Source organism: Tinamus guttatus, unplaced genomic scaffold, assembly GCF_059628265.1.
Source record: "Tinamus guttatus ecotype Peru unplaced genomic scaffold, ASM5962826v1 Tinamus_guttatus_pri_ptg000150l, whole genome shotgun sequence".
NCBI classification, from domain to species: domain Eukaryota; kingdom Metazoa; phylum Chordata; class Aves; order Tinamiformes; family Tinamidae; genus Tinamus; species Tinamus guttatus.
The window spans coordinates 16,982,032-17,009,908 of NW_028288684.1; the positions used below are offsets into that span (position 1 = coordinate 16,982,032).

The 27,877-nt window shown below is 39.2% G+C and overlaps 1 protein-coding gene across 1 annotated transcript; it reads right to left on the minus strand.

Annotated features, from left to right (window-relative positions):
* MTNR1B (melatonin receptor 1B) lies at positions 1-27,621 on the minus strand. The gene is made up of 2 exons (XM_010214032.2): positions 27,363-27,621; positions 1-976 (listed from the first exon to the last, which is right to left on the minus strand). The coding sequence occupies exons 1-2, from the start codon at positions 27,580-27,582 to the stop codon at positions 108-110; spliced, it is 1,089 nt and encodes a 362-aa protein (XP_010212334.2). The 5' UTR covers positions 27,583-27,621; the 3' UTR covers positions 1-107.
* Positions 27,622-27,877: the final 256 nt, after the last annotated feature.

The window sequence follows — 27,877 nt, forward strand, 5'->3', positions numbered from 1 at the left end:
TGCCATCCAAATGGAAACCTCCAAAAGGTAAACAAGAATGATCAGGATATTACAAATATATTATTGGAGTTTTTTCTTTACAGTCTCTTGCATTCACTCTTACACATTTACAAGGTGTCTGTTTTCATTTGGTCATTGTTGTTTAAAGCAGGAGAAGGCTTGCTCTTCGGACCTTCAGTCCCTCCTTTGGACGTGTCCTGGAAGAAAAGCCTTGGCATCCACAGTGACATTAAAATTCGTTTGTATTCATTCCGAAAGTTCTGGTTAAGAAGTCCATATATTATTGCATTAAGGCAGCTGTTGAAATAGGCCATGAAGTAGCTTACAATGAATAACCATTCAGGAACTTTTGGCGCCATTTCCAAAGGATCAATGGCCACAGCCAGTCCAATGAAGTTTAAAGGTGCCCAACAAAAGGCAAAAATCACAAAAACCACAAACATGGTAAGAAAGTTTCTGAAGTCACTTGGCTTCAGTCTTTGTTTTGTTTCTGACTTGACTCGTCTTCTAACTTGAATCACTAAGATCCAAATTCGAAGGTAGCAGAAGCTCACAATGGTGATGGGGACAATGAAGTGAATTACCACGACAGCGATGGTGTAGTAGGAGCTCGCAGTCTGAACAAATGTGCACGAATAAACGCGCGGATCATACTTCAAAGAGCCAACAAAAAAGTTGGGCACAGTTGCAATAACCGTCAATACCCAGATTAAGGAAACATACAGCATTGTGTTCCAGCAGCTGTACACTTTGTCATAGGCAAAGCTATGACATATATAGCAATATCGGTTTATTGCAATTGCAGTGATGTTGAAAATAGAGCCTATGACGCTTAGTCCCATCACAAAGCCACTCACTTTACAGTGCATTTCACCCAAAGTCCATCCATTGTGGAAAATGGCTAAGAGCACCAGAGGGTATGGGTATAAGGCCACCACCAGATCAGCCAAAGCCAGGCTAACCACAAATGCATTACCTAGGGAAAAAGAAAGATACATAAACATAAATATAAAGGCAAGCATATTTGTGAACAGGAAGAAAATATTTTATAATATTTTGGATGTTGGCAATGTAAAATTATTGATGGTGCCACCAAGCAGCAAGTATATGGGATCAATTTACCTGTGCGTGAATTAACTCTGCCATAGAAACAACTGTGGCAACAAGATGGTTCAAATCCATAGTGATTGGATTATACCCTCATTTTTATTCTAATCAGTAGTAAATTAAATCTTCAATGAGCTATTACATAAGCACACACTGAGTTGTTTCCATATAACTTAACTCTTGCAATTGGAGTAAATAAGGTAAAAAAAGACAGAAGTGTAAAGGGAGCTACGAAGACAGGCTGTTATGTAATTCTAACCTAACACTGGAGTGCCAAGGGGCTTGACAGATGGCAACTGGAAATACAAATATAAAGTCCAAGTCTAACAGCATTAGAAGGATGCATGGCTTTATGTGTATTCTGAACAGCTGCACAATAGGCTGTGGAAGAGATGTTTTCTTGATGCCTACCTAACTGCAGCTTTTTTCCTATCCCAGTGACTAAGGAAGAAGACTGAAGTGCATTCACTACCTTCTATAGACAGGCATATTAAATTGTACAAAATAAAAATACCTGAGTGTAATGCAGATGGAAGAAAGCATTCAAAGCACAGAAAAAGCCCTTTAGACTCGTTTCTGCTGATGCTGTTCAAAGAAACTTTAGTAATATAATTGAGGTTGATTGTCTTTCTTTAAATAGTGTCTTTTTCATCATTGAATTTCACCATTTCAATCATTGAATTTCATAATTTGAAATTTCTGGACAAAGCATCTCAGGAGACATTATGTAATTATAGCAAGTTGTTAAAATACAGTGCTGCAAAATGAGTTTCTTACCATGGCAAGCAGTGGCTCACTTGTTTTTTTTTTTTTTTTTTTTTTTGGAAATGTGAAATAGTTCTCTAGGAACTTCCGAATAAATAGAAGTAATCGTAGGGTTTGGGCATTTAAATAGCATAAAGGGCATAATTATGTTTTGAAAAGAGCCATTAAACATTCAGTCCTACAAACTCAGAGCTTTCTGGTCCGGTTCTGCGTATGTTTAATTTTAAACATAGAAATACTTCTGTGGGATGTTATTGGCTGGGAGCCAGAGCACCAAGAACTTTGCAAGATTAAGCTAAAAAAAAAGGTCAGAATTTGACCTCTATTTCATTTGTTGTACCTTCTCCTGCACATGTATGTTCCTAACCTGAAAAAAAAAAGGAAAGAAAAAGGATTGAGGAGCTCTCTTTCTCCTTTACAGTCTAGAGGGCTTTTGCTCATCAGAATTTCCACACCAGCCAAGAAACTGAAGAGAAAGTTGAATTATCCATCGGTAGCCACAGAAACCTGACTTCCCTCAGTAGCTGCATAACTAACTTATTTTGGGTGGCTCCTTGTTATACATTTGGCAGTCCATCACCTACTCGCTTTGTACTATTCGCTCACATAGCAGTGGATAGAAGGTGTTTTTATGTTATTTATCTTAGGGTGTAAAATTATGTTATGTTTTTCATTTTTTTTTCTCTCCCAAGCCATCCGTACTTTAGGGTTGTGGAGGGGTTCCTGAACCTACCTGAACCTATATTTCCTGCTGTTGATATATGTGACACACTGAATACATTTGAACAATGCCACGCTGCTGTGTGTTGCATCATTCCCAGATGTGTAGTCTGGACACTTTGAAAACACAGAATTATTTTGTACTAAACATTTGTGAGGCTTTAGAGAACTGCCTCTAGTTTGGGTCTTTACACTTCAAGACAAAAAACAAGCCCTAATTAGAGACAGTCTTTGGGAAGACACTGAGAACAATCTGTGAAGAAAGTCTGACCAAATTAGAAGATTAAGGGTACTGTTTTGGGTTGAAGGTTGAACCATTGAAGGTTGTAAGAAAAAGTCAAACATTCTTCAGGACTAACCACGATACAAGTGATCCTGCTCTGAATATGGGAAGAATCATAGGATGTGATGTCAGCAGTAGCCAGCAGGGATGCATAGAAAGAAAATCATGCTTAACCATGCTTAATGGGATGACTATCTGGGTAGATGAGGGAAAAGCGGTGGATTTGTCTACCTTGGCTTCAGGATGCCTTTTGACTCTGTCTCCCATAACACTCTCATAGCCAGCTCAGGAAGTGTGGGCTAGATGAGTGAACACTGAAGTGGATTGAGAACCTGCTGAATGGCAGAGCTCAGTGTCGTGATCAGTGGCACAAAGTCTGGCTGGAGGGCTATAGCTAGAGGAATCCCCAAAGGCTCAGTACTAGGTCCAGTATCACTCACCTTCTTCATCAATGGCCTGGATGAGGGGACAGACTGCACCCTCATCAGGTCTGCTGATGATAAAAAACTGTGAGGAGAGCCTGATACATCAGAGGGCTTTGCTGCTGACCAGAGCCCGGAGACATGGGCAGAGGAACCTCAGGAAGTTTGACAAAGGCAAGTGTCAGGGTCCTGCACCTAGGGAGCAGTAACCTCCTGTACTGGTACATGCTGAAGGATGAGCTTTGTAGAGAAGTTGCCCATTAGCCAGCTATGTGCCCTTGTGGCCAAGGAGGCCAATGGCGTGGACTGCACTAGGAAGATCACTGCTAGTAGATTGAGGGAGGTGATTCTTGGATTCTTCCCCTCTGCGCAGCCCTGGTGATGTTACACATGGAGTGCTGTGTGCAGTTCTGGGTTCTGCAATACAAGAAGGGCATGGAGCACATCCAGCAAAGAGCTAGAAAAAATTAAGAGACTAGCACATCTCTCATATAGGAAAGGCTGAGGGGGCCGGACCTATATAGCCTGAAGAAGGGAAGACTGAGAGGGGATTTTATCAATGTTTATAAGCACCCCGACAGAGGATATAGAAAGGATGGGGTCAGAGTCTTTTCAGTGTCACCCAGTGATGGGGCAAGGGACAATGGGTGCAAATTGAAACACAGGAAATTCTGCCTGAATCTAAGGGGAAAAAAACATGTGATGAAGTAATGGAACAGGCTCCTCAGAGAGACTATGGAGTCTCCTTCCTAGACACAATCCTGGGCAATGTGCTCTAGGTGACCCTGCTTGAAAGGGTGTTTGGGCTACACAGTCTCCAGAGGTCCTTTCCCGCCCTGCTGGTCTGTGGTTCTTTGATTGAAAGGTCCTACATGTTAGCTACTCCTTAGAGAAATGCTCTAAAAGGAAACAGGGACTGAATTAACTCTGAAACACAGTTTCATTGTCTTTTGCTCATGGAATACTGTAGCTACCATGCAGCATAATAACCCTGGATTTCCAGGTGTTGATCTGTGGAAGTCTTACCTCCCAACTACATTTTTGGGGCTTTTCTGATTATTATTTTTTAAAGGATTTAAACTCTTGTAGTTTTCGTCTCTTAAACATGTGATATTTTAGTCTATTTAAAACCGCATGTAATATTTTAGTCTATTTAAAACCACCTCTAACAAATAGCTCTGTTATTTTTTCCTTACAATCAATTAAGAAAAATAAATCCTGTCCACCTAATTCAAATGAAACTCTATTCATGTCAGCAGGAATGATGGCAGCAGAAGTGGACACCATCCTGCAGGTGAAGTGGAGAATTAAGTCTTTCACACATTGACATTTGAATTCCTTATGATAGTACCAGTCAAAATCTAGGGTAATTTTTGATTTACTCAGACGTGTTAATCTAATGTAATGTTCAGCAATGTGTTACTACCAGAAGGTTTAACATAATGCTCCAAGCAAGTGCCAGATGGGTTTTTGTTTTCTTTGATCATCACAGTTTAAAAGTGGTGACACATTCCCTTGCAGTTATGTCTCATATTTTCAGATATCTGTTGGAAGTATCGCAGACACTGATGTAATGGAAAGGACAGGGGATACATGTTAACTAGAACTGCAGTGCTTTAGGGACTCAGTGGCATAAATGTTACTATAGACAGGGAATTAAGGCTGGATCTTTTAGCAGTGTTCCATAACATTGTGGTTTATTTGTTTTCAGGAAAGGTCTGTTCTGCTTGTTCTAGCAAGCTGCTTAAAATTTTGGTGAGCATAATTAGTCTATGGTATATCTGAGGGAAAATCTCTAACTTCATTCAGAGTGCCCTGTGCAGAGCAGAAGGGGAATTATCTTTCTGTTGTGCATCTACTTACAGTCTTCTGGAAGAGGTTTTCATTCAGAGGAAACTCTGACCTAGGCATCCGGAAAGTTGATTTTTTTGCATCAAAATATAGAATCCAGAGAAGAAGTACTTCATGTTCTAAGTTAAGACAATGTTTTAAAAACAAATACTTTGGGATATTTCAGGGGAGAATACTCTGTGCATCTCTTGTTCAAGCTGTGCTCCAATGGCAAGAATACAAGATTCACAGGACTAGAAGCCCAGCAGGTCTAAGCCTGAGATTATAGTTTAGTGACTAGGAGTCTGCTGGACTGGGACAGGCCTGTGGACTTGGCCTCAGGCTCAGGATCATTGTTTATGAACTGGAAGTAGAACACGCATTTGCAGGAACAAGTATTAGGTCAGAAGCTGTAGTTCTCAGATATTGACATAACTTGGTTGTGTTGTTGATGAGAGATCGTGATTTTGGCACGCTTGTCTACTACGTGTGAATGTAACTTGGTAAGCAGTACCTCAGGTTCTGTCCTGGGACTTTTTCACTTGCATAGGTACTCCTGTGTGTTGCTGACACAAGTTCCATAATCCATAAGTTCCATAAGTAGGTTTAAAAAGTCTTTCTAATGTTGTGCAGTTAAAAACGTGGTAAAGACTCAAGATTTCTAACCGCTTGGTGTATAACTTTGTTTGGCTTCCTCTGGTGTAATCATTTAGACTGAGTAGGGACTACAATGACTCTCTATTGCCACCTAGTGCACCAGCCAAAACAGAGACTATAAATTGTACCGCCTAACTCTATGGAAGGCAAAAACATGTGACTTGTTCATGCAGAGTAAAAGTGTGATTATTACTCAGATAGTATGCAGTATATATTTTGGGGGGCTCCTGAGACTTCCTTGGATTTCAGGAACTTTGCAGGAACTTTTCTCGTTCTTTGTGCCTTTTTTTTTTTTTTTTTAAGAGAAGAGGAAACAAGAGACAAGATAGTCTTTCAGAAAATTGACTATTTCCCAGTGATTAGGACACTTCCATGGTAGCAGGTCCTTTTTAAGATCTTGCTTGGAAAAGGGACTTGAACCTATGTTTCCCATAGTCCCAAGAGCCCTACTCACCAGCCCAGCTGCTCTTCTGGGATTAGCCTGTGTCAAGAATTTCACCCTGGAACCAGAACACACGAGTTATCATTTATGTTGCAGAGTGCTCTTCATCTATCGCAAAGAAAAAAAAAATCCTGTTCATCATTTAACAGGTGAGAAATTGTAGATAGACACAGGGACCTTCCCAAGGAACAGCTTTGGAAGAGCACTTAAATTTCATGAATATTGAGTTTTTGTACTAGATAATACTACTTTTAGTATTGGGCACGCCGGGCAAAAATGACAATGCCTATCCTTGCTCCAAAATGGCACCATAGAGAGGTACTGGTGTTGAGGGATTACAGGAACTACTCAATGCCTACTGTTAAAAGACAGAGTATGAGACTAGCTATATGCTTGGTCTGAAACAATACAACTCTTTTTATGATGAGTACACACTGTACCCAGTCTGCTTGAATGACACTAGCCAGGAGCACGGCTTCTTCTGGGACTCCCAATACTGATTTAAGTGGTGTGATGCAACATCCTCATTCAGATCCTAAGGCCCCCATTATTGCTGAGAAAATCTCTGTATCTAGATATAGCTGGTCCCCTGGCTGTTGCTTTTCATATATTTTCAGGGACCAGAGGGAAGATATTTACTCCAAGCGTTTCCCACTGTGGGCATCAGTGATGCCCCAGCTTAAAAGTCTCCAGCTGTTGAACACAGTCACCAAATAACAACAAAAACAGACTGGGTATTTTTTTGCCTTTGCTCGTGAAGAAAGTCATGTTTCCTGTCTCTGTCGGTATATATCTCATTAATTTTCCTTCACTTGATGTAATCACAACTTTTGATTGCTTCAACAAGCAAGAATAGGAAACCTATGTGAAGGACTACAAGTATGAAAACCCATTTAGTGCTGACAAAGAGGGTAATATTACAAACTGTAAAACACTACCAGTGCCACTTAGACAGATCCTATGAATAGTAAGGTGACCTATTTTTATTAGTAGCTTATATATTTTTCAGGCTCCTAACACTGTATTGCATTCTGTATACAAAAGTGACGCATTTACCATTCTGAGGGATGCTATTTTTTTACAAAAAAAAAAAAAAAAAAAAAAGAAACACCGAAAATTGAATCAGAGCAACTGTAACAGGATTTTGGAAGCAAATAAAGTGGACAAAACTTTACTGTGTCCTGGCAGATATAATTTATATTGTGTGCAAAGCTAGTTCTTCTTCTATTACTTTTACAAGAACTTGTAGGCACATTACATCCTTGACACTTTATTTAGTCTGAATTTGTGTCAAAGGAAATTATGTATTTTTTTCTCTCTGCAGCAACAAAACAGTGCTCAGATCCTTATGAAAGTTGTTATCTTCCACCTTTCAGAATGGAGGACAGGATACTGAAGGAAGAAAATAGTTTTGTGAAAATGAACCCAATGGTTTGTATTCCTTAGCTGGTTGATTTTGTGTTTTTTGCTAATATTCACCAGTATTTTAATTTCACTAAATATATATGTATATGTATGAGGTATTCAGAATATTCAGAAAATGTGCCAAGTGAATAGGAATGATAACAACATTTTGCTTACTTATAATCAGTTAGCCAAGATTTTGATTAGTTGCGATAAGGTGCATCCTATAGCTTTGCCTTGCAGACCCCTAACTAGGGTTATGACATTCTGAATGGTAGAATGAATTTCCCTGATGGCACTCAGCACACCAAGGCTTCCAGTAAGTTTTTAATACTTAACATGATTTAAGTACGAAAATGGTAGTCCTGGAGTTGAAGCTGGAGTTTAACGTTTATACGAACAGTAATAGTTCTCTGAATTAATCTAATAGGCAGCAAATACATGCAGAATTCCAAGATAGCAATAGTTGCTGAGGTTTCTGCAAACTTTTACTAATGCTGTTTTTGTAGTATTTTTGTTCACTAATAAATGTTACTGGTTAATTGTTAACACAACTCTTTCCTGTGCACTCAGACACTCATTTACCCATGGAATCACACATTTAATCTGAATATAGCAAAAATCTTCTATTTGGCCTTTTACTAACCTGTAAAATCCAGAATACTTAGACTAATATAGTAATCCAAATTAAAAATGAATGGCAGATTTGCATGTCTCAAACAAAATAAAAAGTCCTCTATCTCCCTACTTTTAAGAAGATATTTAATAATGAACGAACAGATGAGCCTAACATGACTAAACTGTTACTTTCCTAAACTTTGCTACAGAACTTTTGGTGCACTATGGAGTATTTATTTAGAATGTAAATATTTATAATATAAATATTTAGAACAGACCACTTCTTTTTCAGATTAAAAATAGCAATAGAAAAAAAGGGCGTGTGATGCTTTATCCACATTTCCTACTGAGTTTGCTTGTTTCCAGGCTAGTTCTTAGAGAATGGCTGATCATTTTCCCATTCATTTCAAAAAATTTGGAAGGCTGTATCAGAATATGAGGCATAAAGCATTGCATGAGTCATGTCCTAAATAGCGGTTATGTCTTGAACCATTCATTATCTTTTTTCTTCTAAAAAATTTACGAAGTTCAAAAGAGTGTCAAGAGGAATAGTGAAGCATGTTGTCATCTCTCACCATGTATCATTTGCTAGCCTAACACCATACACTGATTTTAAAATGATGGTGTCACTAGTCCACCTTACAGTTTGGACAGCAATAAAGAAAATTATCCAATGGCAAGTTGAGACCTGACTTTAAGATTTAGTGAGTATTTAGTTGTCAAGACTATCTTAAAAGCTCTTTGATTTTCATTTATCATGTCTGAGTTTGAACAATCAGCATTTCTGTTTTTTATCCCCTCGTTTTGGTACATGTATGCCTTATGAAAGGAAAGCATTCCCTAGATGAGAATCCATTCTGCAAACTGTGATGCTTTGCTATATCTTTCTATGCGGTCAAACCCTGCTTTCACTAATCTGTAACTCCCTTCTGAAGATATCAAGTGATTGGCCTGAATGAGGACTTGATTCATCCCTTTAAAGAGAACAGAGCATTTGGGTCAGCACCAGTAATGTGATCTCATTTTCTGGAAATAAAGATGTATAAGTGATAATTTCCATGGTGACTTAGTCAACTACTCCAAAAGATAGACCTGCAGCATGTGGCAGGTATACAACCAGAAACAAGTACATTCAAAGCGTGCACATGCAAAGCACAGCTGCAAAAAGAAATCAAAGATATAACAGTTATTGTTTCTATAAAGATATAACAGTTATTGTTTCTATATACTTTAATGAGTTCCTATATTCAACTCCCTGACACAGTGGGGGATCCTAAGACAGTATTGGAGTTATATAAAATGGGGATGAATACACTGAAGTAACATAAAGTGTCTGACGAGAGTCAATAGCGGGAACATTTAGACTTACAAGTTGCTAATGCTTCTAAGTTGTCCTTTGAAGTCCCGTCATGGTGGTTCTCTCTCCCCTCATGTTTTTATCTCTACTTTTTCTTTCCTGGTTTCTATTACACTGAAGAAGATGACACTTGATGAGAACAGATATTTTAACCCTTTAGAGAAAAAAGTCTTACTCTTTTTATGTTCTTAGCTTTTGGAAGGCCTCTTCAGTTTTACACTGCACATGCATATGGAGTTGAATGTCTTTAGAAGCTGTTGTCAGTCTGTGCCATCTGCTTCTTTTGGAAACAAGCCTTCAAAGCAAAGTACATTGACATGATTCATCATATAATGATACACATAGGTCTGTAAACAGCATATAAACAGATGAGTAAATAAAATGCTGTTTTAAAAAAAGAATGTGTATTCTCTTCTAAAACATTGGCTGGTTTATGATTTAACTAGATCTAGAAGAAGTGTGTGATGATCATTTCCTGAATTTAGGTGTTTTCCTAAGAACGAGTAAAAATCTTGCTGGTTGTCAGAAACTCCGATCAGGCTGGGCCTGTAAACCATGATATCACTGAGGTAGTTGAATGAAGGTTGGTAGGTATAGGTGTATAATTATATAATCTTTAAGGTTGGAAGAGATCTCTGGAGTTCAGCTAAAGCAAAGTTGCCCGGGACCATGTTCAGTAGAGTTTAGAATATCAGAGGAAGGAAGGAAGGAAGGAAGGAAGGAAGGAAGGAAGGAAGGAAGGAAGGAAGGAAGGAAGGAAGGAAGGAAGGAAGGGAAGGAAGGGAAGGAAGGGAAGGAAGGGAAGGAAGGGAAGGAAGGGAAGGAAGGGAAGGAAGGGAAGGAAGGGAGGAAGGGAGGGAGGAAGGGAGGAAGGGAGGAAGGGAGGAAGGGAGGAAGGAAGGAAGGAAGGAAGGAAGGAAGGAAGGAAGGAAGGAAGGAAGGAAGGAAGGAAGGAAGGAAGGAAGGAAGGAAGGAAGGAAGGAAGGAAGGAAGGAAGGAAGGAAGGAAGGAAGGAAGGAAGGAAGGAAGGAAGGAAGGAAGGAAGGAAGGAAGGAGGGAGGGAGGGAGGGAGGGAGGAAGGAAGGAAGAGGGAGGGAGGGAGGGAGGAAGCTACAAGGGTACCAGTCCCCTACTAATCAAATAACTGTTTTATCTGTGTTGTAGGCCCTTCTGTTTAACAGAAGGTTCTTTTAATACAGTGCTTTCTATCAAGTGACTGTGCTGATGTGATTCAAACTGTGGGAAGGTGTGCTGCTTGTTTTTCTCTTTGGGGAAATTATATTTATGTTTCAATTAAGGGCTTGGTCTACTGATGCAGAACATTCATGAGATTTTAGCTCCTATCTGCTTTCAGTAACGCTGAACACTGCAAACACGGAGGTCCACAAACTTTTTTCTTTCATTTTTGCTTATTGCTTGCTTAACAAAAGAAAAGACATGCAACCAGATGCACTGCTACTACCACAAGCATATCACCAGCTTCCCTTCATTTTCCTGTTCAGTCTTTTCAGAACTGGAGCAATAAAGGAAGGGAAAGATAGTGTTTGTAAGCTGTAAAATAAAGACCACATTAAAAGGTCCAGGAAATGTGCTATCTTTAAAAAAAAATTTACACTGTAAAAAAAAAAAAAAAAGATTTTTTTGAAAAATTTTCCTGTTGGAATCTCAGAAATCAGAAGAGTCAAAGTCTGCCGATTCATTATTAAGCCTGTTCTGTAAATGGAGTTCTGTGTCAAGTGAAAAGCCTTCCTCTTACCATATATCTCTTTCAATGCAATAATTATATGAACACAAGTAATTTAGACAAAATATAAGTTTTTTTAGAGCAAATTAGTGTCATGTTGGAATCTTACTTCAGTAGGGAATCAGAAGTGCCAACTTCTTGTAGCATTCTGCAATTTTATTGGTTATTTGTCTTTGAAGCATTCACTAAGTCAAACTTTGTTTAGGCTGTGAGTTAGTGGGATATCAATGAAAAGGACATTAAATATTCCAAATGGCTCCTAAATCTAAAGAGGCAATAGTCAAGGATGGGACACTGACTAGAAATCTATCACTTTCGCATAGTCTAAGTCCCCACAGATAGAAATTCTTTCTTATAACTGAACATTATGGATTAGATTCCTGGGAAAGCTATAGAAGTCATTTCAACTCTTCAGCTAAATCATTTTGGCCTCTGTGGTGCTGGCAGTAGTTGGAAGCAAAAGAGAAAAATAGCTGGTTCCTTTAGGTTTCCAAAGTACTTTTCTCTCAGGCTTTTGTAGGTGATTTATATTTACGTTCCATGAGTGAGACCCAGGAAAAACCACAGCATTTTACTCAAAGCAGGAACGCATGATCAACCGTGATGGAACTACACATAGGACAGTGTTGATAGCTGGTTCCTATAAGAAAGCTTCAGGAAAATTAATCAAAAATTAATCAAAAGGTATTTGTATGAGAAGTATACAAGTATTGCTTGTGCGAGGAAATTCACATCTTCTTTTTGTTAATTCTAACTCTGTAGATAATGAGTTGCATATAGTCATAAAGTGGAAGAGCTATATTTTCTGAAGAGCTTGGCATCCAATAAGTTCCTCGACTTGTGAATGCTTTGGGAAATCTTTTTTCCTTCTTTCATTTTTTTTTCATTTCATGTTTATTTAGAAGTGCTTGTATGCCAACTTCTTTTGCAAATCTCTCTATATTTGATATGCCGAGTAACACCCAGTATTCTTAACAGCTCTTGGCTCAGTGAGAGATGCAGTGCTTACCTCAGAACTTGGAATTGTCAACAGGCAGTCTGGATGAATGAGGCTAAAACCGCCCTCAGTGACAAGAAGAATGGTTTCATTTCCAAACAGTGCTGTAGCAGTCACTGTGAAGATGGCTTATTACTTCGGAAGGATTTGCTGAAATGCTTTTAAGAAAATAGAGGAATTAACCACCTTTCACCTTGGGGCAAAAAAAAAAAAAAAAAAAGTTCCTCATTTTTAAGGGATGACATGAAATAAAGACAGAAGTGTGTTAAAGTTTCCTGCTCTGTTAAATTTGCAGACTCATTTGTCTGAATGAACATGGAAATTCCAAATAAGGTGTTTTGTGAAGTTTTCCTTTGTAGCAACCCAAAGTTCACACCCTGTGTACTCTAGTAACACCTGCTTTCAAATAGGTTTCTCAGGTGCAGTCTTTTCCTCAGTGTTTTTCAATGTGTGGACAAAGTATCACCTTATTCAGCATACTGCCTACCATGAATTCAATTCTGAGGCTCCTACATATGCCCAAATAGAGATTGGTGCATCTGTTGAGGACTGTGGATTTCATTTTTGTGATTCTAGCCCTACTGATTTTGAATTATTTTACCTACAGAGGTTCCTCTGTAATGTAATAAATGCTATTTCTACAGAATGCTTTCTCTAGTACAATAGATATCATCATTAATATTTTGAATGAGTCCTTGATGCATGATAGATTCCAAAATTTACTTTGTTATTGTAATACTAATGGGGAAATAGCATAATTAAGTTTTATGAACTTGCAGGTACTAAAATGATTACAGGGATTATAGCAAAACCAGTTTGTTTATCCACCCATATGATATTTTCAGTGCTGCAAAATATCCCAGCTTAACTGGTGACAGGTTTGATAGGTGAATCACTGTCCTAAAAGGACCTTAAATTACAGGAATAAGCACAGACAAAAAGAAAGCAAACAGCTATTTTTTTCCGATGTAGCTTGTCAGAGACTTATAGTAGAGTGATTTCCAAGTCAGTCTTGCTCAGTTTTATGCAAAAAAAAAATACTGTACACACTGTTTCTTCAGTCTTGATTGACTGAAACCTTAGTAATGCAAAAAGTCAGGATAACAAAAACTCAATGTCTTACTGTCTCAGCTGATCTGAATAAAGTCAGAATCAGTTTGATATTTGAACATCTTTTAGTATCTAAATTGGGACAAAATGTTAAAAAATCTGCAAGTCAACAATAAAGATTACATACGAAAGACTATTTTCCTATTTTTTGTGAAAACCCCCCTATTTTTCTGAGTTTGTATTGTTGAACAATGTTCTATATGCATGGCTAGGGTATACGTATTCAGGATGAGCCTGAAGACTTTATTTATATTAGAGTATACAGCTGAGAAACAAAATGGAAGGCCTGTAGAAGAACTCTCCAAACATCACAACCCTCAGAGCAAGACCTCTGCTAAGCTGGAGCCTCTGTGAAAAGTGTGATGGAATTAATCTCTCAGCTGCCTTACCCATTGTGCACTTGCTCTGGAATTGAAACTTCTGGCACTGGAAGGTTATTTGCCCTCCATACTTCTACTGTGTTTGAATTCTGCTATACTGTGCAACAAAGGAGATTTTGTAAAATAGATCTTACTGGATCAAAAAAATGTTGGTTGGAAGGAACCTCTGAAGTGTGGTCCCTACCTGAAGGAGATTCCAACTCAGGGTTAAATCACCCCTGCCTGAGTCTAGCTGAGTCTTGACAATCTCTGAGGCTACTCCTCTTGGTAATCTGTATGAGGCCTCACCTTCGTAGTGATTCTTTTCCTGTGACATGCAAAGTGGACTTTCCAAGAAGAAACTTGTGCACTTTACCCCTTCTATATCTCCTCATCACAATCTACATGAAGGTCATAAGGTCATTTCTTAGGGTCAGAAAGTCACATACAATCTAAAATCTTGTAGCTTACATGCCCACTTATTCTAGGCTCCTTCTATCATCAAAGGAAACATTTGAACATCTTCTCAGGGTGGTTCGGGTCTCAAGGTTGAAAAATAAGTTTTGAAAGTGTTTCTCCTTTTCCACTCTTCACTGAAGAAACATGAGAGGTTTCTAATCCTCACCTGCTTGACTCAAATCTTGAAGATCAAGGGAATCAGTTTCCTCTTATTTATTATTGTGGATATGATATGGAGTGTTCAAATATTTGGAATTCCGACTAAGCATTCATTTTAGGTATAATAGGATGAAACAAAGTTAGGAAGACTAAAATTTTCATATAGTCAATGGAGTTTGAGCTTCATGACTCAGAGTTCAACACTAGGAATGGAATCGAGTTAGAGACTAAAATAAGTTATATTTAGATGCTTAAATAAAGGTACATTCATGTGATCTAAGTGCCTAAACTCCCACATATTCATGGAGATCTAGTCAATATGGTCACAACTCCAGACACAAGTGTGTCTGGAGAGTGTCCAATCACTCTCTCAGGATGAGCTGAAACGCGCTATAGAGTGACTCCAGTGTCCTGGCTCCATTAATTATGGCAATCTAGACACCATACTAGGAGACTTGAATATCTGCAGCAGAAAGTCACCATGTGGGTTTCATTTGGTTGCCTAAACGCAGGCCCTCCTTTGCCTGCCTGGCTTCCAACTGCCAGTCTAGAGATGTGCAGGTGTCCTATAGTTTCTGTGTCATATCTGCAAGACCCATGCTGATGTTTCAAGTTTTCCAAGGCTTCTCAAGTGGCCTATTTTTAAGCAACTAAATCAAGGCCACTGTGTCTAAAATATGTGATTATCCTGCAAGTGTTTTTTATTATGATAGAACATAAAATTCTGCCTACTTACTAGTCTCTTTCTCTTCAAAAATTTTGCAGAAGTTTTTTCAAGTTCTTCAAGAAGAACCTTGAAGACATTACAGGTTTTCCTTATAACTCAGTCCAGGAAGGGGGAGAAAAATCTCTTCAGTGTTACCTCTGCTAATTCTCTTTTATTTTGGGCAAGTGTTGTAAATTGATTCATTTTTGTCTGCTTTTCTCCTTGCCCTGCCTTGCCTTGCCCTGCCTTGCCTTTGCCTTTGCCTTTTCTGTTGTGTTTGTCCTAGTGGCCATAGTCAAGTGCTTGTCTGAGTTAGAGGGTTTAGTAAAGTTTATTGTTCCTCAGATTTCAGATACACTACGCATATTAAAATGGTTTATGGCAACAGTCATTCTCATGCAGTAATTTTTATTTTCTTTGGCAGAAAAAATAAGTGTGAAAATAAGTTCTGTTAGTACTGCTTACGGCCTCAGAACATACTGCTTCTACAATGTGAATCAGTAAGCACCAAAATTTGTCACAGAAAGCCTTAAGATTTAAAAAGTGCAATTTAGCCTGTCCATTAAGATTGCTCAGTGTTACTATTTATAAAAAGTTTATCATAACCTTTAACTTCCTAAAAATTCTCAGTTTGCTCTTTTCTAAGCATTTTTTATATGGAGAAGAGTGGCATGAATCATAAATTTAGATCCTCATCCACAGAAGTCTGCATGGCTACTAAAATCCTAAAGAAAAAAATCACATGTCAAATATATTAATAATGATAGCATTTATAAATTTATTACATTAATATTTTACATGAAATTCACATTATTACAAGATACCTCATTTCCTTTGGGAGATATATCGTAAAAGTGTTATGTCATGCTGTATTTTATTTTTATTTTTTGTTTTATTATTTAGTTCTGATAGTTATGTTGAACAGAACATGGCAACACCAGTAGTAAAGAGATTTAAGAATAGTACAAACTTCTTAAGGAAACAAAAAAAAAAACAAAAAACAAAACGAAAAAACCAATGTTTTGATAACTCCATTTCCATATATAAAAAGACTTACTTTTCTGACTTTTAGGGTCTCTCTTCTTATCCATACATTTGGCATCTATCTAATTGGAATCATGAGTACATTAATTTTATTTTTAATTAGCTTAATCAGCCACTCTGTATTTACACAGGTAACTTATCCCATTTTAATAAACTAATATATGAACAGAATAATCTTTTGCCAGAATTACAGTCTATAGAGAATGATGGGAAGGACAAAGTTGATATAACTTACACATTCAGAAAGAATGTATTTTAAGTGTATAGAGAATGCCAGACACCTTAACCATTCTTCCTATACCAAGAGCTCCAATCCCACACTGAGATCTCTTTAAAGACTCTCTTTGATTTGATTGTATGTCAAATCAGGCCCAAAGAGTGCAGAATTAATTCTGAATGATCAACTGAGCAGTTAGAAATTAAGACAGTGAAAAATTAACTGGTTTAATATTATATAAAAATTATATTTAGGCTTCACCAGATATTTTCTGGAAGCACATGAGTAAAGTATGTTCTTTAAAGTCCAGGTATATAAATAATTAACAAAAAATGCCTAGTTGTCCTGCATCTTAATCTTTAGAACTAAAGTTGAGCCAATGTCTTTCTTGTTTCTTTGTGTACTGCAGGTGTGTGTGGATAAATGTTTTCTTCTTTCAAATATCTCTGTATTTCCAGGCCACAGCTGTGTATAAAAGGGCAGAACAGGGAAGAAAACCAACAAATAACTTATACATCCAGAGGAGTCCTCTGGGTGGAATCAGGAGCTTCTCACTCAGGACAATTCAGGAAAAGTTCTCTTAGTCTGTTAGACCATGAAGTACTTCTATTTCTTGAAATTTGAGGTACAAATTTTCCTTAATACCTTCATTTTTCTCTCTTTTCTGCGTTTAGCATGCACATGCCCACTTCTGGCTAAGGCCTACACTACACGAGTCATGCTGGCAGGAGGTCTCCAGAGGAGTTCAATTTATTTGGCATGGTCTGAGCACATCCGTTTCACCGAGAACGCACTGAATCCCATTAAAAATACACCAGTAATAACTTCTGAGTTGATGCCTATTAAGTGAAGCACTTGCTCAAAGAGTGAGAATAATTTGAATCTACAGCCCTTGTGCTGCAAACTAGGGCCATAAAATGAAGTTATCCAGGATGCTGGAGTAGACAGGAAGGTGAGATTTCTGGTATAAAATAATAATAATAAAAAAGAAAATCTTGTAAAGAGAAGATACAGTCATCTTAACTGGGGGACACTGAAGAGTTAGTGTCTCTAACTCATAATTCTAACTCTACATTCATAATCACCACATTGTTTTTATACCCCACAGAAATACTCAATAAAATGCATTAATTTCACTTTAATTAAAAGAGACGTTCAAACTATGAGGCAGAATGAAATAAAAACACGTAGATGGATAAGATAAAAATTATTCAAAGGTGATAGCTATCTGATACAAGATCCTTTTTACTTTTCAAACAGAAATTAAGTTCTGTGCACAATGAGGTAAATTTCATCAATTTTAATGGGAGAGGACACTGAGAATTTCAGACAAGGTTTGAGCAAATCTTAGAGATATGTGGATGTCCTTTATACAGCTCTGTGTTTTATGTGGGGGTGATTTTATGCTCCAGTGCCTGTTCTGAACTTAAAATTAGCTAACAGAATTATATTTACGAGGCTTATGTGTTAAATAGATATTTTTCCTAATCTTATTATCCAGACTATTTGTTTCAATGGCTATATGTGATATTTTCTGACAGTAATTGTTGTCGTCATTGTGCAAATGTGCTAATCTAATGTAATAGCTGAACAGATGTTTTCCTAGAGCAGAAAGATGGCAGTGCTTTGGAATTGACATGTAATCTTATTACAACTTTCATATAGGTATTTGAACACTCAAAATAACCGAACTAAAGTCTATAAATAGTACCTGAACAAAACCAATGTCTTCCTAGAAGGTTTTTAGTTTTCTTCAAACATAGTTTAAACAGTATTTACTAAAGAGCATAATCAAAAATCTCTATAATATACAAGCCTATAAAAATGAATCCCAAAAATCAATAGCGTAGACTAATGGGTGTTTTAGGCAGATTTTATCTGTTGTTGTGTCAGGAGGTAACTATCCCAACTCTGAGTTAATAGCATTCCTACAGAATCCCAGAATGGTTGAGTTTGGAAGGGGCCTCTGGAGATCATCTAGTCCAACCCCCCTGCTCCAGCAGGGACACCCAGAGCACGGGGCACAGGGTGGCATCTAGCTGGGTTTTGAAGATCTCCACAGAAGGAGACTCCACAACCTCTCTGGGCAGCCTGTGCCAGGGCTCTGGCACCCTCACAGGAAAGAAGTTCTTTCTCACATGGAGATGGAACTTCCTGTGTTCCACTTTGTACTCAGCTGAAAAGTCAGGAAACTGTTGGCTTTGTGATATAGCTCACAGTTTATCAGTGTTAAGTCCAAAAGTAAATGAAAAGATTTCAAAACAGCCACTGTTAAGGAAGTCCATGGAGTTGTACCCACACTGATTTAGATGTGGTATTTCTGTTTACTTTTGCTGTTAGGAAGTCTGTTTCATGCCCACCTCAAGGCGGCAGATTAAAAATTTGTTCTACTGCCCATATTTTGATTTTTAGGAAGATAAAAAATTATGGTAGCTTTTATTCCTTTTTGCAAAGGGAAGGATTGGTTACGTTAAATTACCTCTGAAAAATGTAGTTGTTCACATATGTATTCTGAGAACAGCATGTTTCTTCTAGGGAATAAGGTAATTTGCTTGACACTCTACATGAAAGTACCAATAGGATTATATTCAAGAGGCTACAATAAGGATCTGATGAAGACACTATTCAGAACAGATCCAATTCTACACCTTCTAGAGGCAGAGAACAGGCTGCCCCTGAGTCTAGGGAGCTGAACACGGCCTTTTATAACACTCTCTGCAGAATGGCTGGTGAATATATCTGCAAAAATCATTTTAAAAAAAGAATATACTGCCTTTTAAATGAGTTATAACCGCTTTCACTGAGCAGATTTGGTCTGTTAGCTGATCTCTTGTTGACCATGTCAAAGTGCAGTGTGAACCCTTGAAGAGTTTCTGCTTGTCTATCCAAGAGCAGAGCTTAATTGCAGACAGAACATGTCTCAGTTTCCAAGGGTGGTAGAGGAGAAGAATGTCCAGGGAAAATCTGGTAGTAAAGGGAGTGCTGCTAACATCTGTAGGAATTGCCATGCTACAGTAAACTAGAAGTCCTCCAAATTTCTTGTCTCTGAGGTTATGTCTCAGTCAGATAGAAGTAAAGCTGCCTATTTTCTGGACTGAAAAAAAAAAAAAAAAAAGCAGTTTTGTGATCACATTATAGTGGGATCTATGGAGAGCTTGGGTGTTGCAGGTGAAGTGTCCCACTAACATTATCATATAGTTTTCTATAGTTTTCTTCGGTCTCAGAGAATGGCTAGAATGTATGTCAGCTAGTATGCCAGCTGTAATATACCATGTAATGGTTGTACTTAAACGCATTCTCAGATTCTTCAGTTAGAGGATCAGATACGATCCAGGTCATCTGAATGCTTACCATTTTGTTTCTTCTCAAGACAAGAACACCAACATCCTTGGTTATTCAGGAGACTAGAGACAAAAATTTTGTTCTAAGAAAGATATATACAAGTGCTTTGGAATCAATCTTCGTAATTTGCTTCCTATTCATTCATCAGTAAATGGATCTATTCCTACAGGATAAAATGGATCTGACATAATGATTTGTCATCCAGTAAGGTATTAACAGGTACCAGGGGAAGATACAAAGTATCCCAGACATGTCGAATAACCTGTCCTAAGATTAGAGTTTTATCCTAATCCTTAATTGCTAGAAGCTGGTTTATACCTAGTACTAATGCATTTTATACTTTCTGATTTTTGGTATCATTAGGCATTATAACATTAAAAACACAAGATATTTATAGAAAAGCCAACAATTCTTTAAATTTTGCCAAAGTACTGTCTTTCAAAATTCACTAGAGTTCAAAAAAGTATGTTCTTTTCCATTTTAGGATTATTCATTTTCAAATTTTATTGCACATTCTGTTTTGTGTCATAAGACTCAGAGAAAAGAACACACTAATCTTTCTTCTCTAAGCTACTCATTATTTTGTATATGCTATGCAAAACCACCTCCTACTGCTTTGGAAGAAACTGTTGATTTCTTTATAATATTTCTACTTCCAAAATATTTAAAATCCTATATTCTTTACATTTCTTCTCATCTAGAATGCTCTTAGGTCTCTGATTTACACATCAAACTTACTTGCAAGGTTTACTTCACATCAGAAAGAAGGACAATACTCAGTTCCAGTAAATTATTCTAATTTGCATATGATTCTAATTTGCTTTGCTGCTTTTTGGATTATTAACAGGCTAACAGAATTTAAAGATACTATTTTAAATTTGTTTGTTTACTCAGCTAGTTATGTATTCAACAAAGTCTTGCAGAAAACTTAAATGGAATCAGTGATGAACTTACCCTATTTCCCCACCCAGAACAGAAATATAATATAGTATTAGATGATTCAAGGGCACAAGACTGGATAATTCTAAAACTGGCATTTGGGTTTATTATATTGACCATTTTGAGGGCTTTTCTGAAAAGAAAATTCATATCTTGATAGACAGATTTCATCTAAGATTATGGAATACTAGTTTCTTATCCAACCTGGCAGAATGAATAAAAAGAACTTGAAACTGAGAGATGCAAGGAGAGCATGGGAAAGATTTACATAATTTCTCAGTTTAATACGCAGGACAAGGGGAAAATTGGCTGAGGGAAGGTGATGGGAATATAGACAATTGGATCTTAGAGGCTGAGGAGGCTGACTGGAAAGAGTTCCTGATTTGATTGCTGTGGTTGTCAGAAAGGTAATATATGAAGTAAACGAGTCATGCAAGGAACCTATGTGATGAAATAGGAAATCCAAAAATAATGAAAAATGAGAATGAGATTTCATAGCAATAATTCTATTAGAATGGAATTGCACCAATATTTGGAGATGAGAAATGGTAACTCAAGCTTATATAGTCTTCGCCTAAGACAGAAAAAAAAGGATGAAGGTTTTGAGGTAGTCTCATGCATTAACAAAAAAGGGCATTATAAAGTGCATTAGGGTAAGTGCAAAAGGACATTATAAAATATTCTGTAAAACAAAACAAAACAGAAAAAGATTAAACTGGGGAGATGCTGTAAAGGCAATGTGTAGGGAAATACCTGACAATGTTAAACATGTAGGATAAGCTCTGTTTAGCAGGGCAAAAGTCATGGAAGTGGTTTAACGATGGGATACTGCAGCTTCTTACGTGTGAAGGGGATAATGAACACACTAATAATGGTGGAAACCTAGACAGACTTCCGACAGATTTCTTAGAGACAGAGTCCATTAGCCAACATATTTCAGCTTTTGTTTTGAAGAAAGAAGAAAGATATCCCTGAAGAGCTTATCATAGAAAATAAACAAAACAGATGTAACTAAGGAGTTTTGCTTTAAAAGGACATGCTTCAATAAATGAAATTAATTAATTAATTAAGTGAAGTTATCTTGTAGTGAGGAATGTAGGCACATGAACGTGAAGGATGTTTGACATTTCTTTATGTTAGAGATACAAAAAAGTATCTGGAACTTGCATCCAAAAGAGGAAAAAAAATGGAAGGAAGAGTTCCGGGTCAAACTGGAAAAAAAAAAGTCTCAGTAAAGACGCTTGGTCAAGGAGAGAAGCTAGAAGGAACAAGAAAAGACAGGTCCACCAAAGATTGGCCAGAAAGCGCAAAACTTCATAAAGTTGGAACTGGCAAAAACCTAAACCTAACTGACTTTTCAAAGACTTCCAAAACAAATAAAATTCTTTTTGCCATATTGATGTAAAGAAGGAAAGAGGAGTTACTGACAGAGAGAGAATCTAGAAAGAAATTTAGAATCACCTCAAAATGATCTCTGATATGAAGGATGATTTTTCTACGGTTTTTAATAAAGACAGTGGTAGGCTTGGAACAAGGCAGTCTGGCAGGTGATGAATTATATCCACAATGAAAAAAATGTTAGCTGGTCCAAGAGATTGGAATATGCTTGGCAGGAAGAACTTTTTAGTACCTGTTATCTCCAGAAACAGTGTAATGTCTGACAAGACAGAGCACTACATGTGGGACATGCAAAAAGAGGCAGGATGTATTCTCTGGTTCTCAGTTCCCAAAGGAAAGTCTTGATTTCTTAATCTCACCTCAATAGTAGACAAGGCTGCAGACAATAAATAAATAAATAAATAAATAAATGCATACATACATACATACATAAAAGAAGAATTAAAGACACATATAAAAGGCAAATACAAAATTCAAAGAGTTTATAGGAGTGGGCTGTGATAACTAATTTGATTATTTCCATTTACTAACATCTGAACTTTCTGTACCTGGGAATTTTGTTCTGATCTGGTATAGTTTTGGCAAGACATTTGCTAGGATATCACACAGACTGTGGCTACAAATGCATGGATAGCAAAGAAAGGAAAATTTTGGACACCAGGGAGATAATCTACATTGGACTAATTTTGTCTAATGAGGATGTATTGGGTCACAAAACATAGAGAAAACTAAAAAAAAAAAAATGGTGATAATATAGAGTTGGATAATACACATCAATATAGAGAAAAATCAAGAGGATGAGCTATTTTCCTCAAGGATTTTTTTTTAAATGTATGGAATATAACAGCATGAGATCTGGGGTCAGGTGACAAAACAAAAATGATAATTTTGCGGACAGAGATGACATAAGAAAAAGAAGAGTTGTATTAGTAAGGGGCTCCACCAGTGTCTTCCATATTGTGCTGCCATATGAAAGGAAAAGGTGGCCAGATATTTATCAGATGCTACCGCAGGGATGGGTAGCATAGAACAGGACAGGGGGCTTATGTTATTTTGTTGAAGGTATAGGTGACACTTCATCTGTATTAGGAATAGTTCTGATTTCTCCTGTTTAAGAAAGATCAATTCAGCTGGGGCAGGTGAACTTGAAAGGCTTAATACAATCAAGAAAATGAAGAGCTTGTCTAACTAAAATAAACTTTTGTCTTGTTTAGTATGAAAAAAGAGAAGTTTGAGGGAGAATATATGTTTGTTTTCTATTAATACAGCATGAGAATTATCACCAGGGAGAGAAATGATCTTTCCAAGTTAAATGTTAATGATGGCTCTACAAATAAAATAGAACCCGCTATAAATCAGCAACTAATAAGTGCAAGCTTAAAATAAGAAATTGTTTTGAGCCATACAATTATTTTAAAGAGATAAAAGGGCCCTACTTTCTTATATGCATTGAGTTCAATGAATTTTTTGGAACACTGAAGTCATATTCTTATGATTTGTTTAGTGTCAGGCAGCTTCAAGGGTAGAGATGCTGAATGTGAAAGAGAATGTGAAGGCCTGGCTGAGGAATCCAAGGACCAAAGGTTCAAGAAGTCAGTAGAACAGCAGCTCTGCCAAGCCTGCTCCTAGCTGAAGCATAAACATTGGGATCTCAAGCTCTGGCCAACAAAATGTATTCTTGTGAATATCAGTTCTGATTGATAGAAAAAGCCAATTTCACTAAGCAGTTTCAAGATCAAGAAGTACACTTAATATTGAATACTTCAGTTGTATCAGAGATTAGTTTTTCTTTTTAATAGCTTTCTCACTTGAATAAAAGCATTTTTTTTGGTGTACAGGAGGTGATGAGGAAAAAGCACAAATTTAAAGATGGAGCTTAACAAGGTTCTAGAAAAACTATACAATGATATACAAAAGATTGCTTCTGACTTCATATGTAGACATGTACAGTTTGCTGAGATTAAAATCAACATCAGAGCTGCACCTCTCTTGCTTCCCTTTGCAGTTGGTAGAGAGAAAGAGACTTTTAGAAGCTGAATCATGTCAATCCTCATGTAGACATCAAAAATGGATTGGATGATCTATGCCCTAAAGATGCTTATTTCTTTCCCTTGGCTGTAAAAAGAACCTAAGGAAACAGGTGCTTCTGAGCTTATCTCCACTGTTATATCTAGAGTGAGTTGAGAAAAATCCCATCCCAGGAGAAAATATTTTATGACCCTCCAAAACATGGGAGAAAGAAATAAGGGGTGGAGGGTAGGAGGGAGAAAATATAGGAGAGAAAGAAGTGTGGCTAAAAAGAAGATAAAATTAGAGAAAACATATCGTCAACTATTTTACAGAAGGAAATATGGAGTGAAAGATAAGGAAGGAGAAATAGCTAAAAAAAAGGGAACTCAAAATAACAAGATTTTGTTTTCTAAACTTTTATTTAGCAGGAAGATGAAAATCAAAACTACAGTTCTTTGTGCAGGAATGTCCTGTTTTTGTACTGAGGTCTGTACACAAGAGTAATACGGCCTATGTCTACAGAAACACACACACTCATATTTAATTATATGTGCAAATACACTCACAGATGGAAAAAGCTCTCACAGATGGAAAAAGCATGAATTACAACTTAGCTTGTGTTATAGAGCCACTTTGAAATTTCAATGGAGATTGGTCTCACTGTGCCATGTTAACTGTCATGCATAGAAATGAAAATGATGGAAGAAGGGAGCGAAGAAGGTTGACACAATGTACGGAAAATATCAGTTTACACTAAAGGAATTTTGGCAATGCCTTGACGTTAAAATCAGGTCTTCTGCCAAAAGTTAAAGGGTCCCAAGGCCTCACTATTCTCTGAAATAGGTGAGCTAACGGACCTAATTCTGAACTCTCACTGATTTTTTTTCTGGCTTAACACCAAAGAAACACCCATGATTTGCTTTCTCTTGTGGAGGAAACCTTGTCTAGTTACCACCTGCTGAAGTTCTTCCTAGTGGCTTCTTGTCCCCTAATGTTATGACTATAGGTATAGAAATAGATCTTGAACTTCTAAAAAGCACCTATTGAATTTAATGACTTGATAAACCTGCTGAACACTTATCATCCAACAGTGATTGTTTAACACTTGTGGACTTTAGCATTTCAAAAGTTTAGGACCTTAAAAGTTGCCTCCAATTAGGCATACTTAAATGAAGACATCCAAGAATCAGTAGTCATTTTTGAAAATTCAGCATACAAAGCCAAATAGAAGGACAGGCTAATTTCTTTCATAGTTATGTCAAGTTTTATTTAACTTTGCAGTGTGCTAGACAAAGTTACTTCCCCTCCAAAATTAGAAATGATTAAAGCATTAATTTCTGTAAATTTTCAGTGATCAGAAATTGCTCAGACTCTCACAAAAAGCCTGGATGCAGTTATGTAAGAAAACAAGCATGTTGATTCATACCAATTATGCTCTGCATTGCTTGGAAGAGCCTTCACAAATCCTCCCCCCTCTCCCTCCAAAAACGAATTTAAATATGGAAGGAGGCTTCTGTATGCTATGAAACAATCCTTCTGGTGTAATGCTGGCAAAATTCCTACTGTTTAAGGAGTCAAGGAACAATCTCTAAATGTGTCAGTCCTTGCGCTTCTCTACTTCTGTGCATAATGCTTATCAACATAAAGGCTAATGGGTCATTTTATTTCACTGCTGTCTTATGCCTTTTAATATATGACAACATTAAAATAGATTTGCTTTTGGTCATGCTTTACTCAAAGGGAGGGCAATTCATAATTGTTTTCAATGAGCAGTTTTCTATGTAAAACCTAGGACAGAATAATATTGTTAAACCCTGGAGTTATGTTATAGTCCTGTTTTGCTTTTTGAAGAGAAGATTAATACTTGTGTTATAGAAGCAAGTAGAGTTGCTTACTTATTATACATCCATGGCTTAGTTAAGCCCCAGACTCTCTCCCCTATCCAGTAATCTCTTCAGTTTCTTTAGAGAGAATTGAGTTATTCTCTTCATTTTTCCTTCAAGTCATCCAGATCCCTTGCCTTCCATCACAACTATTCCCCGGCTTCACCTTGTCACTCTGACTTCCCTTATCATCAGTCTAACTCAAACTCACTTCATGCCACTTTCTCCCGCCTTCCCTCCCTTTGTCAGTACGAGCACGTTGCTCCTGACGCGCTCAGGAGGAGACACCTCCAGGTCCCCCCAGCCGCTCTGGCTCAGGCTGGGGGCTCCCAGGGCCGCCTCCCCGTGCCCCCCCTCGCTACACCCGCTCCTCGCCGCCTCTCGCTCTGCCTCCTCCTCGTGTCACTCGGGCTCTTTGCCGACTCAGCCTCCTCCAGCTCGGGGCTTAGTCTTCCAGGAGACTCCTCCGGCTCCAGCCGCCGTGTGGACGGAGAAGCGGCTCAGAAGGAAGTTCTTCCCGCGCTGCTCCCGGGATCCCATGGCCGGGATGCTCCGCCTGGGGCTGCCCGAGCTCCCCGGCACGATCGCCGGGGCTGATGGAGCGGAGACCCCCCGCGGCGGGTCCTGCCCTTCGCAAACTGCTTCTGGCCCCGGCCCCGGGCTGGTTTAAGCCGCAGGTCAGCGCTGCCCGTGCGCGGGGCGCTGTCCGGCCCCGGGCGTTATCCGGGGCCGCTGGACCGCGAGCGGGGGCAGCCCGCGCAGTGCGGGCGGAGAGCGGGAACGCGGGGAGAGGGACAGACCCCAGGAGCTGCCCTAGCTGCAGGGAGCCGCACTGCGCGCAACTACCCCACGAACAGGCAAGTTTCGCCGCCGCGGCGCCCACCGCCACTTCGTAGAGCACAGAAAGAAAAAAAAACTATATAGACAGGATTCGAAAACGCAGTTTATTTGCTTCTCTCTCTCTCTCTCTCCCCCCTCTGGAATAACGGTTAGTCAGGGGAAAAGAGGACTGTTTCATAGGAGAAGCTCCCGTGAACTCCGAACTCGGGTTGAGCTTTTCCCCCTTTCCAAACACCTCCTGGCAGAAGTATCCTAAGCAAGAGGGAAAGTGCCTCCTCCCTCCCTGACAGCTCCGGAGACATTTAGCTATTTCAATCGGGTGGCAACGAGAGAAGTGCCCCCTTCCTCCCCCATCAGCGCCACAAAGACGACACGAAGCCTCATTAAGAACCACTTAATGAGCGGCAGGTCTCCCCCTCGCAGCAGGGAGGACGTGGAGCCTGGGCGGGCGCTACGGGGCTGAGCACTGAGGGAAGGGGGCTCAGCCGGGCCCCACAGGGCAGCGGGAAGGGGGACCAGGGTGTCCCGCCGGGGACTCCCTAGCCCTTACCTGAGTTCCTCAGCTTGCGGTTCTTGAACACGGAGACGATGACCAGCAGGTTGCCCAAGATATCCACCACGGTGGTGAAGATGAGCACGCCGGAGAGCGCCGTGACCACCCAGGCGGGCCGCGGGGCGCCGCCGGCCGCCGCCGCCTCCCCGGGCCGCTCCGCGAAGGCGCCTCGCCCGCCCAGCTCGCAGCAGTTCCTCAGGGAGCCATTCTCCAGCATCGCTGCCGCGCCGGCCCCAGCGCGCTCCGCTCCGCTCCGTTCCCCGCCCCGCGCGCTCCCTCGCACGGTCCGGCCCGCGCTGCCCCCGGCGGCAGCGCCGCGGCCCCGCTCGGTGCCCGCGCGCGGGCCGGGAAGGTTTTTAACGGCCCCGCCGCGCGCGCACGAGCGGGGCCCGCCCCCGCGGAGGCACCGGGGGGCGGCGCTCGCGGCCGCTAGTGACCGGTAACGGCGGCGCGGGGCGCCCGCTGAGGCGGGCGGAGGAGAGGGCGGGAGCCGCGGCGGAGGCGGCTCCCGC

Coding starts and splice junctions, on each gene's coding strand:
- MTNR1B (XM_010214032.2), bottom strand. CDS start 27,582: ATGCTGGAGAATGGCTCCCTGAGGAACTGCTGCGAGCTGGGCGGGCGA. Junction 977..27,362: donor CCGCAAGCTGAGGAACTCAG/GTAAGGGCTAGG, acceptor CTTTTTCCCTAG/GTAATGCATTTGTGGTTAGC.